This window comes from Zophobas morio, unplaced genomic scaffold (genome assembly GCF_036711695.1).
Source record: "Zophobas morio isolate AGI-343-1 ecotype UQ-CSIRO unplaced genomic scaffold, CSIRO_AGI_Zmor_V1 ptg000026l, whole genome shotgun sequence".
Classification (NCBI taxonomy): domain Eukaryota; kingdom Metazoa; phylum Arthropoda; class Insecta; order Coleoptera; family Tenebrionidae; genus Zophobas; species Zophobas morio.
Genome location: NW_026972131.1, coordinates 16707194 through 16725713, shown reverse-complemented (window position 1 = coordinate 16725713; position 18520 = coordinate 16707194). Strand labels below are relative to the sequence as shown.

The 18520-nt window shown below is 37.0% G+C and overlaps 2 protein-coding genes across 5 annotated transcripts in view; one reads left to right on the top strand and one right to left on the bottom strand.

Annotated features, from left to right (window-relative positions):
* LOC135136720 (5-hydroxytryptamine receptor-like) overlaps positions 1-18520 on the bottom strand; it is a 278029-nt gene that overhangs the window by 141142 nt on the left and 118367 nt on the right. The window lies entirely within an intron of this gene.
* Tn (thin) lies at positions 1939-17886 on the top strand. Of its 2 annotated transcripts, XM_064065394.1 has the most exons (7): positions 1939-2103; positions 2919-3013; positions 12798-12940; positions 13606-15057; positions 15276-16596; positions 16843-17303; positions 17364-17886. In XM_064065394.1, the coding sequence occupies exons 3-7, from the start codon at positions 12806-12808 to the stop codon at positions 17793-17795; spliced, it is 3801 nt and encodes a 1266-aa protein (XP_063921464.1). In that variant the 5' UTR covers positions 1939-2103; positions 2919-3013; positions 12798-12805; the 3' UTR covers positions 17796-17886. The 2 variants fall into 2 exon arrangements, with proteins under 2 accessions (XP_063921464.1, XP_063921465.1); XM_064065395.1 differs by lacking the exons at positions 1939-2103; positions 2919-3013 and adding an exon at positions 10775-10950.

The window sequence follows — 18520 nt, the reverse complement described above, 5'->3', positions numbered from 1 at the left end:
AATAAACACTTTTCATTTTGAAACCTGATGTGATAGGTTGGGTACCTATACTCCATATACTAAAGAAAAAAATGTTTTATACCCATATCACATCACAAAATATAGATAACGGGTGTTTTGTTTTTATTACTTTTTGGGACACTTGATTGCAGTTAATCGTAAAAATATCGCTTTTATGTATCCACCCATGCTTGCAGACTTCTGTTGGTGTCTTCAGAGGAATACTGTGAGATCTGGCTACAATAGGAATGCCAATCGTTCGAAAAAACAGACTTTTTTCAATGAAAAATGAAGTTTTGTCTTATTAATTTTGTATGATTTCAAAAAATTCAATAAACACTATTCATTTTGAAACCTGATGTGATACGATTTTTTCAAGCATAATCCTCAATTGAGTTTGAGGTAAGAAATTTTAACTACATACTGTGCATTCTGTGAATTTTATTTTTTTTTAATTTGTTGCATAGTGTAATTTCTGGACACTGTTGATTTCCACAAACGAATTGTTTCATCCAACCAATACACGTTTCTCGAAAACCGTCTCTTGAAATCGTACTTGTTGACGACTATGTGGAGTTCCATCGGACAAAAAGTGAGTTACACAACGTGGACAATCAGCGGGCACCAAACCGTGCACTTTGTCAACATGGTATGTATGTGACCGTCTTCTTTTAATGTAGGATGCACTACAAGCTGCGAAAATCCAATTTCTTCTTTCTGTCCCATCACGACCACGATCGTGAGTTTGAGGTTGAAGGTACCATGATCTTTGTGACCTATTCCCCATTTTTTTTGCATGTATTTCGCAGTCAGCCTGTATTTAAGAAATATCCAAAAAATAAAAATCTTAAAAATGTTGTAGTTTTTCTTTTTCAAAAAATTTTGATTACAGATATTAAAACTACCCTAAAAGATAAGTTGTTTGGAGACACTAAAGAAATGAGTTTGCAGAAAGTATAAAAAAGAAACTTAACAAAATCCAGGAACGTACAATGACAGGTCTAAACGGGAAGACACTAGCAAACTAATTAATTCCAAGTGTGCACCTATGTACATAAGGTGCATAATCTTCTAGTTATCTGAAATTACTTTATTTAAAACAAAAGTGTTTTTTATACAAATAAACCTCTATCTAATTTTTAAAAATCCAGTGGAATATAATTATTATTAAACGAACAATGGTAGAAACACTGTGTGTTTAAAACTCCATACACCAGTACATAACTTATTATATACACAGCAGAGCTCTCTGAGTTTTTAAAATACTAAAAAGCAATAAAAATGCTGTGCATATCGATGTTTTCTTTCTCCTACTGCAAGATCAATTTAGGAGACGACACACGAATGTAGATAATAAAAAAATAATAGCCTTAAAGAAGCAGTGTCAAATGTTGCGGAAAACGCGCAGGAGTATTTTATCACAAATACGTAACGTGAACTGAAAATAAGAATCAAAGAAAATATTACTCTTTTGTCAAAAAAGGATGAAACACAATGTTTTCCTTTTTACAAATTGTACGAACCTTCGGGATATTCATTACAGTCGTAGAAAAAACTTCTAATTTTCTAAAACCCAACACCGACAAATGAAACTTTTTTCCTTCTGTAAAGAAATGTTTAAATAAACCGCCCCTTAATTTAACTGTAACAAGAAAATAACTTCTTTTGTCCTCGCTTTAATTTTCGATTTTTTGCAGTTGTTGTAATCTGTTTCGGCTATTTAAGTCTCAAGTTATAAATTCAAAAGAGCCTTGAGGCATCGGGGACCGGCCAAACTACACCTTTAATTATCTATGTTTGGCATTCTCCGGACGACCTACAAAGTACGAAATGTATTGTTTTTTGAGACTTATGGCAAAACGTTTCGTGAAAAATTCACGGAGACAAATATACATGTTGTGCATTTTTATCCTAAAGTCATCCCGAATCTATTTAGACAAGCTTAGAGTGGAGTTGGCAGAGAATCGTAAGAGAGTCTCGCTGCGAAATCACCTGCAGTCCATCTAGTGCTTTGCCGGCTAGAACAACTTCAATCAGAAAACCTGATCAAATATTCACCATACTATCCATCAGTGAATCATTCGACATTCAGTGGAATTTAGTGTGAGTTATATAAAAATTTATTATTAATTCGAAGCGAGGAGCCAATTTCTAATAAAATCGCTTAGGCTGTGTTTGTGGCTTGATCAAGTGGCAAAACGAAAGGACTGTGCAACGTATTCTAAAAAGTTTTTAAACGAATAATATAAAGAAACGCCGTGCATCCCGATCCCTTAGAATGCTAAAGTCCCACCAATAAAATGGATTTTACTCCCTATAACTCTAGTCGTATTTACTTTATGCAAACGTCCAAATCATGTAGAGTCGGTAAGATTAAACCGATTTTTGCAACCGAAAAGCTTTCGTTTTCAGGCCAACTATATTGAATCCCATTTTTACTGCTCCTTAAAAGGTGAATAAAGCCATTCTTGTACTGGGCTCAAACTCCAAAGACACTATAATTATATTGTCTCGATGGAAATTTAAATGTTGGGCATAAATTCGCTAAGGCGATTTTTATATCCGCTCTAAGCTCGCGAGAGTATTTATTTAATCCCAGCATTTACGGTTTGCATTCGTTCGTTAAAACTTTTTATTATAGAAAACTATACGATAGTAACGTTATATAAACTGCTGTCATTAAATATACTTTTCTGCTGAAACCGTGCCAAGTATTTTCTCTATTAAAAAAAAGCAATTTTAAATATCTCATGATTAAAGGAAAGATTTTCAGGCATCTTTCGTTGGGACAATGCACATTAACATTTCACAATATTTAAATTTGCTGATCTTCTCGGTAGTCTCGAATCGCTCCTTTTGGCTTATACTAAGTTTTATTCTTGTCAGAATTGTTTTTAATTATTTATATCGTGTTACAGGGTTTCGTACGCTACCATAAAGGGATCTAGTTAACAGCTAAGGCCCTCGAGGGCCTCGGATGAACTTATTGAACACTCTTTTGGAGAAACCAAGGGTAAGACTAATTTTTACGTCTTGTTTAGCTAATGACAAGAAACAGGTAGGTACCTTTCGGCTTTTCTGTCTTTGTTCATTACAAATCTGTCAACGAATTTGTAATGGCTACTTTTGCCAACAGATTTAGTACATTAGAAGATGAGACTTACTATCATTCTGATTCACTTCTGTATTATAACAGATTGTTTTAGAGCCCTGGCATCAGAGGTGTTCGTTCATTCATGAATAATAACTTAATTGAATAAAGCAGAAATTCACTGAAAACGTCATCTTATTTGTATTCTTTTTTTCAATTTTATAAGGAGTAGCAAAACATTATTATATAAAACAATTGTTTCGTTAACCCTAGTCTGGTATATTTTTTAAGCACTTAATCGTCATTTGTGGATGATAATAATTTTAAGCACTTGTTGTATTTATACATTATTGTAGCAAACAGCTGTTTGGTTTATTTTCTAGTAAATCTGAAGTTGTGCCAATTCTTATAAAATATTATTTATTAATAGACACTGGAAATCATATTTATTTTATAGCTGCGAAAGTATACAGTGTACGTCTTGTGCTTTCGTTCTTTATATGTAGTTCCTCGTTCCTTGCTGTCTTGGTTGTCAAATGTTCAGAAGAATTCTACTTATTGTTCTTTGTATGTTGCGAATATTTTGTTGCCGAACGGTTATCTTTTTTATTATTTTAGTGTTGAAAAATACAGTGTCAATTTCGTGTATACAACACAGATCCGTTAAAAGGATGACAACTCGAAAAACGATTGAAAAACAATGTTCAAAAAAACGAAACATTTATAAAAACGGAACAAATTAATTTAAAAGTTTAACAACATTGAATCATCACAAGGAAACAGAAAGCTAAAAGATACGAGATACTAAATCCAAGGACAAATAAATACAGAAGAGGACCATACGCACGAACCAGGGAACACATAAAATGGACAGAAGGAAAAACGTAAGACTATAGAATGCTAAACTTAAAATACCACAAAGGAAGGAAAAACATATGACACATTGAAGAGCAAAAATGCTACTGATAATACAATGAGCAAAAATACGTAAGAGTAAATAGTTAAAATAACGAATTAAAAAAACAAACGAAATTCGACACTAACGAAAATACATATTATTATTATTATTAATATTGTTGTCAACAGTATATTCTCGGTACCACTAAATGTATTATGTTGATGAAATACTTCACTCCAGGAAACCATTAAAATTGTTGCTTCTCGAAATTAAAGCTCATTCGCGCTACACAACCTCCCCTACAGAATATCACACAGAAAATAAAACGGGGCTTTATTTGCAAAATAAAATCACTAGGAAGTGCACATTCATAACGAAACAGAATATAATTTGTGACTAACAAACCAGACGGAATTACTGTCGACTTACGTATCTAGGACGAGATTAAATTTTATCCTCTTGAGACTGAATGCGAAAACCTCAAGATCTAACAATATTCGCCGTGATATAATGCATCGTAGCTTACATTTATTAAAGGGCATGTTAAAAAAAACAAAGACCCCGAAACTTGGCCAATTTAACTATAAAGAAACAAACTTTACGGGACAAGGAAGTGGACGCACAAGAAATCGTCCGAACAACGAAAAGCCAGAATATTTAAGTGGAACAAAGATCGCTGAATTTTTCAGAATAAAAGCGCAATCCATTCCATTTTCATGTTTTAAACATGAAACATCGCCATGTTCGTCGCGTCGGAAAAACTAATACCGAATACAACAAGCGTTTTTTATTTCAATTTAGTTTCGACGCTACATCAAACGATTAAAGCGTCAGTTGCAAGCTGCAGCAACGCTTTCATAATTGTAATATAATAGTTACATTTTTATTGGACGCGCCGCAGTGATGTCGACTGCGTCTCTCGTTTAATAATGGAGGCATGCGTCCTGACCACTTTTTCCAAATATCAGAATTGGCACAACTACGATTCGACTGTCTTCCTACAATCAGTCGTTTAACAGCTTCTCTTTAGGCACTTTTCTTACGAATCAACCAAGTCCGAGCGGCTGACAATCCCGAAGCGCCATCTGAAGTGTTCGCACATTTTGAAGCTTAAGAAAAAAGTGTAACAAAGAGCGTCAAATGAATTCAGAGAGCGTGAATAGAAGCAAGCCAAGAGTGATGTCCGTTTCTGACCCTTGTGCTATAATTATCCTCGCGCTAGCCTGAAATACGCACACCGTTCAGGTTTCAGCGACACGGCCACTCGTCAGGTGGAGCCATCTGACGGCTGAAAAGCGGATTAGCACTGGTCGACTGGGAAAAGACCCACCACCAGGTGCTAATTGAAGCCGCAAGCTAAGGAGCAAAGTGGATTGAATACGTTTTGTTGTACATATGTAGGTGCGGTGAACAAGTGCTTGTCGCATAGATACGAAAATTTATATTTTAGCGATGTCTGAACGAGAAAAAACATTAAAAAACCAGTAGCTGACAATTTTACGGTAATTTGACGTAGAAGATAAAAATACTATAATATCAACAATGCAATAGTAAGCTTGTAGTTGTTTAAAGAACAAATTACGCGTTTGAAAACTTATTTGACAGTCGATATTCCGATCGCCGATTCTGAGATGATGGACTCCAGTTATTTGTTTAGTTTCTTTAAAAATAACACTGCCTCAACTTGTAAAAATGCACTGTTCCCCGTACGTAAACCGAAAGTATCTTTATTCGATGTTATGATTACGATAAATAAGGGCATTCAGTAGGTACCTGGTTGCTGCAATACAGCTCGGAATTTTGTCCTCGTTGCCTATTTTCGCTTTTCGTTACCTGACTGAGGGTTGCTCTCCTGAAATAGACTTTCGACAAATGCACAAAAGCCGCAAATCCACTGGATCCCGTTCATGCCCCAGATAAGTCTCGACATTTCTACTTGATAGTGGCGAACATAAATACCAGAAAATCAGACTTGTATCAAATAACACAGATACCTAACTCCTGTAACAACTAGAACACATGAGGCGCAATCGAAAACACGACAGATTAATCTGCGAAATATCTTTTCAGCGACCTGAAACAATGAAAGGTAAAAATAAGATGTCTGAAATTGCAGCGTTTAAATTGTGCTAACTCATCTCTTAAGGCAGACAAAAGGTTTTGTTTCAGTATTCTTAATTTTAATATCGTCTCAAAGTCGTTCGCGTCGGATTATTATTTAACATTTTATAGCCGTTCCGTGTAATTAACCTAGCAACGACAGCGTTGTTTTAAATATAATCAAATATCTGTTACTTTGTAAGCGAATACACAGAGCATCTCGAGAGTTACGACGCGGCGTCAAGGGCCATATACTTTGCATTATTTTTTCAGCAAATTACGCCACTTTTATACGTCCCTCTTTCATTCTGGAACGTTATTTAGATAAATGTTTCATCTTTGTTGGCCACATTTTTCACTTTAAAAACTTTAATCAATTTAAAGTTAATTTAATTAAGCTGCCCCAGACACACATTACGGCTTCAGCATAAACATCTCCACAAGATTAGTGGCTACCGCGTAGCTCGGATGTCCTTAATTTTCAAATGGAAAATTTTGGTGTTGTCGCTGCTTGACGTAACGGCCTTATGATCGAATCAAAAATACTCATCTAATTCCCCGCCGTACCGATTGTGCCAATTTTTCTCTTTTACTAAATATCCCTAATGTTTCAGACGCATGGATTCGATATCCGGTTTGTTCGTCATCTGCTAGTTCTGATAAAAGTTGTAATTGGACGAAAGTTGGAGTTTTCTGCTATGGACAAGTGTCTGTCAATATGAAGACGAGAACCATGGCACTCTTCTAAACTTTTTATATGCCCAATCATCGAAGTTGGGCGTATTGCACCAACTCGGTTCGATGTAAATACGCCGTTTTTTTTTAAATTATCGACTTTTTAAAATCGCGTAAAGTAACTAGGATTTATTATTGCTGACAAAATCTGCCGAATTTTAAAAATATGTGCACGTATGTCTAGACGGGATGACAAAAAAGCTTTAAGCCAAATTCCAAATTTATATATCTTTAGAAATAGTAGAGCTGTGAATTTTTAAATATGACCTTTTTTAATATAGGAAAGCAAATATCTTGAAAATCGTTCAAGAAAAAAAAACCGTGTGTCTAATATCATGTTTTCCCTTTCTTCATAAAGAGTCTAAATATGAAAAAATATATAGATTGTTCCATTTAAAGAAATGCAACTGTGATGTGCAATCTTTACACAGAGCAGCCTGTATGTATATTTAAAAATTGCTTTAGTTTTGTGCCGTTTTGTGCTATCTCGATGAATTGCATATACATACCCAACGAAAAATGAAAAAAAAAAAACCTCTAAAATAAAAACGATACCATTTCTAAAAATGGTTGTAAAGCCAAATTTCTATTGTTGTACTTTGTTAGAGGTTAAATATTTTTTTTAATTAATTTCCTTGTCACTACATACACTACATCTTACGTCGTAAAATCAACTAAATGTTTATAAAATGGATTTCAAAATGAGGAATTTATTTTTAGAACGCACTTTAGATTTATTCATTTAGTTACAACTTTTTTTAAATGCATTGTCTTTCACTCCACGTCTAAATCATCAAATGTCATTAATTAATAATTAACTTTCAAGTTGGAACATTATTTGCTCTTTCGACGATATAACTAACCCCTTAATTTTCGGCTTCTTCCACTTTCCTTTTTTCCTGTGAAAACACGAAATAAAAAAGTGTCGGTTTTGCCAGACTATTAGCCGGTTATCTCTCTCTACTCTCCGCTTAATTCGTGCTAATTACTGGCTTTTCTTATGTGGGAAATGACAGAGACGCTTTTTTTTCTTAAACCTCTTTAACGTCTAGATACATTTTATAACAATGGGCACAGTAAAGTGTCAGGCATATTCCCTTACTATAGAGAGAATTCTAAACATAAGTTTAGAATTCTCTCAAATCAAGTACCCCCTGTGCTCCCCGCTGAATAATCCGTTTTCTACATGCAACATTTCGAATAATGCAATTGATCTGTTTTGCAAAGATATTACACGTTAGCATAATTCTGTCTTATTAATTAACGAACATGTTCTCCATATTTTATTAATTATAAATATAAAATCCAGCAAACTAATGTTAATGTTTCGAATACGTAGGTACATTAGTATGTTAAAAATGATGTGTCCATGCTTACGAAAAGTTAATAAATCATATAAATAGTAAACTAAAGAATTTGATCTAATACACAAGCAGAACTGTTTTGTCTAGATATCCACCAATTTTGTAATACATTTGTTCACGGATGTGTATTTAAAAAAAAATGGTTGAAATTTATTTCGGCAGAACTTCCCTCGCTTCTTTGAAAAATTATAAAAATAGGTTTTAATATGCTTGTTTTAAGATAACCTCTATAAAATAAAAACCTATGGCATGAATAACAGTCTCGCAGTCCCTGCACTCTGGAAGCGCAAATTACAAGGGATTGTGCAAATTGCACAGGTACGTACAATGTAAAATATATTTAAAGCACATATTAAACGGCCTTTCAGACTGCTGGGAAAAAAGTTACATAAGAAGATAGCTTTATTACTGAATAAACAAGCTTTCTTCCGATGTATAAACAAGCACTTGAAATTGCTTGTTTATACATCGGAAGAATGTCACATAGAAATTTATTTTTGTTTGAATGAATTCGTCGCCTCAAAACACAAGACTAAAATTATTGATTAAGCCATAGTTGAACAGAATGTTCTGAATATTATTAGTATTATAATTTTTATTAAATAGAGACGGGCGTATTCTCACCTTTTCGAGAAAGAGGGGGTAACTCGTTCTTACTTTGATCAATAAAAAATTTGTTAGCACGCCATAAACATAGATAATACACAATGCGTGGGAAAAAGAGAAAAAAAAAAACAATAAAAGCACAGTGCCTCGGAATTGAACCCGGGAGTTTGTGTCCGCGCCCAAACACTTATCCGATACTCTACGATCGGGATGTATTGCGCTAAGGATAAACCGTGATGATATATTGTTATGTAACAGTTAATTCAAATAAACATAGAATTCTTTGAAATGACGTCATCAAATTGTAAATTGTTGGTGGGAATGATTATCAAAATTTTGGTTAGCATGACCATGTACATGATATTTCTAACATACATACAAAATTTGACAACAATCAGTCCAGCAGTTTCGGAAATTACGTGCCTAATAAAATGGATACAGACAGACAGACGGAAACGGGGGGCTACTTTTTTCGTAATGTAGGGGTCATTAAACGTCGAGAAAATATAAAATTGGCCATTCATCCGATGGACTCGAGTAACTATGTACTAGGGAAGTAAAAATACTAGTCATTTTATTGATTGCATACCTGCGATTTAAATAACCTATAAATTATTTTATTTGTTACACTCTTTATCTTAATATTGACATATTATGTTATTTATTTATTTATTTATTTATTTATGTATTGATTTATTTATTTATTTATGTATTTATTTATTTATTTATAATATGTTCATACACTGTAATTATCATAGGTATCTCTGATGTGTTAGTACCTACTGTTGAAATGATGGATGGTATTCTAATAACGTAATAACCAAACTATCATGGTCAGATATTTTAGTGTCTCTCTGTTTTGACACATGGCCAAAGTAGTGTGAAGGCAATTATTCTTTATTTAAATGCAGCAAAACAAAATTTCTGAAATATTTGTGGCTAACTGAAAATTATCGTTCTATATACTTATTGTCGACGTCTAAAATTTAATTTGCCGAATTAATTCTCAAAGTTCTCATCACATCTGTGAAATAGATTTTATCGGTGTGAATATTTTTAAAGTGTTAATTTCATTGTTTTAAATAGGCCAAGGCGTGCCATGCAAAAAATAGAAAAATGCTATAACTCTTCTATTTTCGAACCAGCGTCTATTAAATTATACTTTTTTATGTCTTTACTACTTAACAACTAGGAAAATCGGTTAAAGTAAGTACTCTTAACATGAAAGTTCAACTAGTTTTTCTTCACTCAGTAGCATAGGTAAGAGAGGTCCTGATAAGATAACAAATTCAAAATTGTATTTCTTTTTTAGCATATGCAATTATTTACCGCAATAAAACCTAAGAAAACACAATTGATTCTAATTGTTTTTGCATTAGTCTAATACTATGATCAGTAATAACAACTTCCTAGTCGGTTGGACGAATATAAAGAACTTTCCCAAAGTATGATAAGTATTGTCAAGTAGATACTTTCTTTAATTTATGACAAGTAGTGAAAAAATCCTTGCGTATATATACGAAGCTTCGTTTTCTTTATGACGGATCCACAACTACACATAATATGTCGACACGGAAGCGCGAAAGCGGCCGACAAAAGCAAAGATGAAAAAATGTCTTATGTAATGAAAATGGTTATTAGAACTGGAATCGCTCGTAAAAAATGTTTCGCGAGTTCATGACACTATAATTTTTTTCGTCTGTATAAAATACTTGGCATGAATGATAAGGAAACTATTTATTTGGCTGACGCGAAGTCGAAATAATTTCGTCAGACACGTCTCGCCTATTTCGGCCAGACTCTTGTCCAAAACCCATTGGGAAACCTAAATTTAACCAAAATATAATAATTTTCGACGTCACACTGTTTTATTTTTCATCACGAAAATCATAAGGCCCACGCAAAAATCCCACACACTGGTGCCAACTAAAGAACAAACTCATTAAAACGCATCGATGTTGGGTGTTCAATTCGAGAAACTAGATCATACGGTGTACATCGTACGTCTAAAATAAGATATAGTCCCTCAATCGCGTATTCTTGCACACACCCGGTCAGTGGTCGGAGCAGTTAACACGCGCGAAAATTTTTCCTCACAGAAAACTCATGTGTGATGCTTGTGCTGTGATCTTACGGTAATCGTTAATGATATCAAGGTAGAGAAAACAAGTGTCAACGCGAGCTTTCGCTGCCGTAAAGCAAGCCGTTTTGTGCTTTTTCTTATTTTCATGGACTTCTTCTTTCTGCATGCACAAAACGGTCTGTTTTAATCTGCTTTTGTATTTGTTTTCTAACACTTCACTTTGAGCTGCGTCGCCTGCCTGCATAGCGACAATGGCTTCCTTCTCCTCGCAATTAACGAACCTCACAATTTTGAAAATTAATTAAAAACGGCTTGCAATTAAGAAAGTTTTCGGTCGAAGAGTTGCAACCAGTTGAAAAGTATGCGAAAATTAGTATGCAGTTTTGTAGGCCTAAACGGGATATGCGTCAAATCTGCAAGTAATAATAATGAATCTCTCTAATTTTAAATATTGACGTCAGCATCGAGAGAGTCGAGAGCGTCGGGACGCTCGCCGTGGATGCCAGAGTGTATACAGTCTCCACCCAATCGGAGGGCACGCACACACACACACACACGCACGCATCACGGTTATTTAAAGTGCCTCTATATTCAGGGATTTAGCAGTTACATGTACACGATTTTCAGCTCTGAAAGGTGGACCCTTGCCAAACTGCGGCGAACGCACGCTGAAAACACCGCCGAAAAAACAGGCTCGATTCATTAACCCCAAGGCATTTGCTGTACTCAAACTACCGTGATCGTCCTTGCCACTTAGGCTGGCAGCTTTTCCAAATTCCTAATGACGGAGAATTAAAGAAATGACATTTTATAGGCGCCATTACCTTTTTTGCTTCGAGCTGCATTCTCTCCCAACTACCGTGTTGATGTCTTTTTTCGTTTCGTGTTTTAGCGAAGTGGACGTGGACAAATTGGGAGCTTGATATAAACTTTCGCACTCTGACAACCCGGAACAAAACACTACAAGTTGTTTTTCTTTTTCTAATTTTAAACTCTGTTCTGAGAAGGAAGGTACCTTGAACTCACAGCAGCGATTTTTGTCGTAAGTTTGAGAAAAGTTCAGTGAGCTTCGTCAAAAGTACAAATCGAAATACGAGTAGAGCTCATAATTTCAGACATCATATTATATCTATGAATAAACTTATTACTTTTGTCATTTTATTGTGTGCAAATGATTGTGAGAAGTAATTTAACGTAATATATGTACCTACTACATATTTTTACTTTTCAAACAGGTATCAGTCAAAAAATTTAAAAAAATTCCTGAGTTTTTCAATGTACTTGACTGTAGGAAACATGATATCTAATTGAAAAGGACAATCTTCGCTTACCATGACTGCTACAAGTTGTAGTATTAACTGTCGAAATTTTCGCAGTACTGCACAAAAAATGTGACCTAAAATTTTCGTCTAAAACCGGTGTAAGAATTTGTTTTTCTTTATTCTCCCACATTTCCCACTTTTCATTTTAAAAAATGATCGTCTTTATTCAAAAATCGTTAATTAAGTCGATGAAGTGTGGAAGTATATGAGACATATAATTCGAATTAAAAAAAAGTACAAATCCACATTAAATCATCCTAATTTTGACCGCAACTTGTTTACCGGTCACCATATGTCATTAAACTTGTCCTTATTTTTATCATCCTTTGTCTGAACGTCCTTTACCTTCCGTTTTCACTTCCTCCCAGAAATATAGCGTTCTTTTTTTAACATCCGTGTTATACATCTGGAAACTTCTGTGTATTTAAGTTAAATTATTTTTGAAGCGTGAATAACATGCGTCCTTGGCTGCGCTTCTCTTTGTTTTCCGCGGCGATTTTTCTTGTTATTTTCTTTCAACGTCGGTTTTATTTTTGACTTATTTCAGCTACTGTGCGAAATTAATGCATGTCGATTTTAACGTGACAAAAATTTTTAGACTGAAGAATGGAACAATTCGAGCAGCTTTTAACGTGCGCCATATGTCTGGACCGCTACAGGAACCCCAAGCTGCTGCCTTGCCAGCACAGCTTTTGCATGGAACCGTGCTTGGAAGGTCTCGTGGACTACGTACGTAGGCAGGTTAGTTCCTGAAATCGACATAAAGTTCTCGAAATAAATTTACGCGTTTCGTGTCTGCCAAAATATGCGCAACGCAACGCCCACTGATTTGACAGTAATGGGGGAGTGTTTGAAGTAAAACGACAATTTGAGGCTTGAAATTATTGATTCTGATAAATTTCTGCACAAAAACGATAGATGGACAAAGTCGTACTATCTACACCGACACAGCTTGTTTTTCTACAACTAACTAAACAGAACCACATCAATTCATAACATTAACAATAACAATAATATTGAAAATGTAAGCGTAGTATGCAGAAACAGATTTTCAAGACGAAACACCTGATTGTTCAATATAACTTTTTCAGTTACCGCTTTTCTTCGAATAATTCCAGAACGTAAGCAGTTCAGCAAGCTATCCCTTCTATATCATTAAAAAATTTTTATAATCGAAAAATTTAAGGACGTCGTAAAGATTTTTATCCCGTAACCTGCCTAGTCAACAAATGTATCCCACAACAAAATAGAAAGTACCTATAATAAGTATTTGACTTTCTAATCGAAAAATGTATCGAATCGTAACAGCTCGTGTCATAAATTCGTCAAGTCTACGCAGAAGCTAATCAGAATCAAGTAAAACGATGTCGGTAAATTTGATCTGCATCGATGTTATCCCTTTTTAGGTGAAGTGTCCGGAATGCCGAGCGGAGCACCGCATCCCCTACCAAGGGGTACAGGGTTTCCCTACGAACGTCACCCTCCAAAGATTCCTAGAACTTCACATCGAAATAACTGGAGAGCTCCCGGATCCAACAAGTGGCCAAGTTATGGAACGATGTAACGTCTGTTCGGAAAAAGCCTACTGCAGCTTTTGTTCGCACTGTGATAAGAAAATTTGTGAGGAATGCAAGGGGGCTCACATGGAGATTCTTAGGCGGGAAATTTCGAGAATAAACAATCAGATCCGAAGGGGGCTTCACAGATTACAAGATACTTTAGCTCTAGTCGAAAAAAATACTCAAAGTATTCAGTCGAATTGCTCGTCGGTCAGCGAGGAAGTCGAGGAGATTTATAGAAGACTTTCCAAAGCCGTGAAGGATCGTACGGAATATTTAAGAGGAGAGATCGATCGCTATTTAGGAACAGAAATGAGAAGCTTGACTAACCTAAAGCAAAATCTGGAGCAGGAAATCTCAAATATTCTAAGTAACTGCGATCTGGCCGACAAGCACATGAACGAAAGCGTTGACATTTGGGACGACTGCGAACTGATGGATGCCAAAGAAATTTTCTTGAAAACGGTGGACTTCATCCGGAATTTTGAGTATGAAAACACCGATTATTCGCGGAGGGTACGGTTGGTTTTAGCGCACGACCCAAATCAACTCGTTCTGCACGTAGCTGGTTTCGGAGATCTAAACTTAGCAAACCAACACTTCAGTCAAGGCTCAGGAATGTTGCAGCCACCGGGACCTGGCTTAATGAGATCTAAGAGCGATCATAGATTAGCAACGCAGTTTAGGCAACAAGAAGAAAGAGGCTACGATAGAGGAGGATATGGGGATAACCAGGACGAGCCCCTCCTCGGAGGGAGAAAGTTCGGAGAGAGACCGAAAACTGAGCGATACACTGATCGATACGGTCGGGGAGGTAACGATTATAGTGACGATTACGACGATACCCGTCCTGCGAGATCGAGGTATAGCAGATTCCGTAGACACGCTCAAGATAACGATTCTGACAGCGAGCAGCCAGGCAGGGGTGTCAGATTCACAGAACAACAGAAAATTGAAAGGGAGAAGGTCTTAGATACGGAAGACGTCGCTCGTGGACCTCTGAGCGGCATCACCAGACTCGCCGATTCTCCCAGAGTGATGAAGAAGCTCCAAGAAAATGAGAGCGGTAAAAAGAAAGAGAAAGAGGCACCTCCGCCGCCGCAACCAGCTCCTCAACCCAAAATCGTTCCGAAACGGCCTCCCCCGCCGGCCAACAGACAAGTAAGCGAAGAAGATGAGATCGCTAAAATTAAGAAACAAAATAAAGGTGCCACGACCTCAGCCGAAACCGAAACTAGACCTGTTGAGCGAGTTGCAGCGGAAGAAAGGCACACTCAAAGAAAAACACCGGCTCCTGAGGTGAGTTTAGATGAGCCGTAACTTCATGTACAAGTACCTGATTAAATCAATTTAGCATAATTAGAATAAGTGTTTGTTTCCCGTCCATTGTGATTGTGTCCACAATTAAACTCGATTACACATTGGCATGTCTCCACAAGCGCGTTATCCACTCCTTCCTCTGTTTGTGTGTGAAGCATGAAGAGATTTTCAAGATCCTAACACAATGTTTTCTTCAGGCCATCTCCAGCGCTGAAGAATCAGACGACGAATCTGTTACTTCGTTACAACAGCAACCACAACAACAACAACAACAACAACGAAAAACTGCGAAAACCACAACAACCGCTAGGAGACCATCAGATGCTGGTCATATAAAGTCAACTCGTTCGGCGAGTTCTGATTCAAATACGTCGACTGAGACATCTACGGGTTCTTCGAATGCCGTGCGTAGCACGGGAGCTCCGTTCACTACGGAAGAAGTAAAACAGAAATATTTGTCTAGAGGAGGAGAAGCACCTCAAGAACGCACGAGAAAATCGTCGACTGGATCGACCAAGGAAGCGCAGCCTCAAAAGCAATTCCAGAGTAGGTTCCTTCACAACAAGACTGCTACACCACCTGCAACTACCGCTAAAGACAACGACGAAACCGAAACCAGTTCTGAGGAAGAAACTGAATCTGAAGAAGATTCGGACGATAACACAACAACACCGAAACCTGATACGAAAGAAATGGCTAAGACGGACATCGGAGCGTTGTTGGCCCGTAGTGCTAATGCTAGAGATAGCAGCACCGAAAATGCTCGCAGGAGTAGTCGTGATGAATCATCATCCACTTACACCAGATCGCGATATACTGCACCTAAAGAAGACTCGCCTCCCCGAAGTAGATACGGTAGAAGAACGTCGGCCGTCCAAGACGACGAACCGCCGCGGTACGGCTACACAAGCCGTTTTCTTAATAAAAGTAAAAGTTCGGCAGCTCTTCAACCGGAGGAAGAAGACCACAGGTACGGATCGACGTTGGCTGACGATTCCGACAGTAAATACCCCAGTAGTGGTCGTTCGAGATACATGGCGTTGAAGGAGCGCAGACAACGCTTAGCCAGGAGTAAAAGTAGCCAACAGTTTGGAGATGACGAAGACATCGAAGAACAACTATCGCCGACATCGTCGAATCCTACAGCGTACTTGGCATCACGCGGATACGGCTCTGCAGCATCATCCGGTTATGATCTTTCCAGAAGTCGATCTTCGCACGCCCTAAAATCGCGCGATAACTCACCAGATCGTTCGTCGAACGCTACGGAAAAAGATGGCGCGGCGCTCAGTTCCTGGGCTAGATACTTGAAGAATAAATACGGAAACAGGAATAGTGGGAAGGACAAGGAGTCTACGAATTCAGGTTCACCAGGTTCGAGTAGTTCCACTACGGCGAGAAGGCTGTCTCTCGGTCTCCCGCTTAGGTCGTCGACAGAATTAGGGAGCTCTGATGACGACCAAAAAAACATGCAAGGCTCCCCCACTACCCCTCCTACAGCAGCTACGGCAGCGGCCGGTGAGTATCTGCAATACATATTTATAGCTATATGCAGGCACCTCCTTACTGGTTCAACATAAGATTCAAAGTTATGTTGATATTCCTCTGGTGCTAAAGCAACTTGAGCTTTGTCCAAGAGATGATTTCTTGCTAGGCAGTCTCTTATGAAAAAGCTTAATACATTCTTAAAGATACAAATTTATGCTTAATCTGAGTCTGATTTAACACGAATATATCGAAATTTATTACGCGTTTTCTTTGCAGGTATCGCAGTGGCAGTAGCAGGTACCTCCCCTAGGAGTCAGTACCTGCAAAAATGCCAACAGCTGTTCGAAATAGGTAGTCGGGGGAGCGAAGCCGGATGTTTTACCTGGCCCCGCGGTGTCGCCGTGGGTCCCGATAACTCCATAGTAGTAGCAGATTCGTCCAACCATCGAGTGCAGGTGTTCGACTCGAATGGAAGATTTCTCAAAGAATTTGGTCAATATGGCAACGGTGAAGGAGAATTCGATTGTCTTGCCGGCGTTGCCGTTAATCGAATCGGCCAATATATAATCGCAGACCGTTATAATCACAGAATACAAGTATTTGATCCGTCCGGAAGGTTTCTTCGAGCTTTTGGTAGTCAAGGAACTGCCGACGGTAGATTCAACTATCCATGGGGAATCACGACAGACGCTTTAGGTTTTATTTATGTCTGTGATAAGGAAAACCACAGAGTACAGGTAAATAACAGGCCACAACATTAATCCGACAACTGTCTAAAACTTTTATCTATCGTCTAGGTTTTCCAATCCGATGGTACGTTCGTAGGAAAATTTGGTTCAATGGGTAGTAGGGAAGGACAACTCGAACATCCCCACTACATTGCTGTGTCAAACACGAACAGGGTTGTCGTTTCCGACTCTAACAACCACAGAATTCAAATTTTTGATGTGAATGGAAAAGTTCTGAGTTCCTTTGGTTCGGAAGGTTCAGAAGACGGGCAATTTAAATTTCCGAGAGGTGTTGCTGTTGACGATCAGGGATATATTTGTGTTGCTGATTCGGGCAATAATAGGATACAAATTTTCCATCCTGATGGAACCTTTTTGCGATCTTTTGGTTGTTGGGGAATTGGCAAAGGAGAGTTTAAAGGTCTGGAAGGTGTTGCAATGACGCCAAATGGACACATATTGGTGTGTGATCGAGAAAATCACAGGATACAAGTGTTTTGAAACTATACCAGTTTAATAATCTAATACTTTTTTTCTTTTTAACAGCGTGTTAACAACTTACAAACAAATAAAGCATTTGCATTTTCTTCAAGCCATTGATTGATTTTTCTTTATGTAATCATTAAGTTAAATACTTACGTGGACAGACACCAAGCCTGTTCGACGAATGTCGGTCATATAGGATGAACCAATCGATTTTTGATACACACATTCACTGATTTTTTTATAATAAAAATTTTATAAACTTACTAATCATGTCCCAACATTAAACAGTAATGTCCGGATAAAGATTTACAAGTACGCAAGTAATCTTTAAGCAAATATCGTGACTTGTCATAAAACTCAAGAAAAGTTATTTTTTTTTTATAAATTTCAAATGTCGGCAGTTTTGATTTTACAAAAAATCAAAGAATACCTTACTCATGATTCGGAGTACAATTGAACTGATATGTCAAAAAGTTTTCTCGTTTTATTACTTTTGTTCAAAGACCCATAAAATATGAAATAACATTGTTTCATCGATTGTTTTGCATATTTTTAAGTAGTAATTACCTACACAGATTCCCTAATGATGTTTTTTTCTGTTTATTTCTTCTCTATGTAATGAAAACAATTATTTGGTAACAAGCCATTGGTTCGTAACACGTAAAAAAATCTCAGTAATACCAAAATGCAGACAACACCACACCGATAGAATGTTTTTTTTAAACACACTATTTAGGTAA

What these genes read in the sequence shown, in the direction of transcription:
- Tn (XM_064065394.1), top strand. Translation starts at nt 12,806, where the DNA reads ATGGAACAATTCGAGCAGCTTTTAACGTGCGCCATATGTCTGGACCGC. An exon ending in GAAAAACACCGGCTCCTGAG is followed by an intron (nt 15,058 to 15,275) that starts GTGAGTTTAGAT and finishes TGTTTTCTTCAG; the next exon opens with GCCATCTCCAGCGCTGAAGA. An exon ending in AGGAAAACCACAGAGTACAG is followed by an intron (nt 17,304 to 17,363) that starts GTAAATAACAGG and finishes TCTATCGTCTAG; the next exon opens with GTTTTCCAATCCGATGGTAC.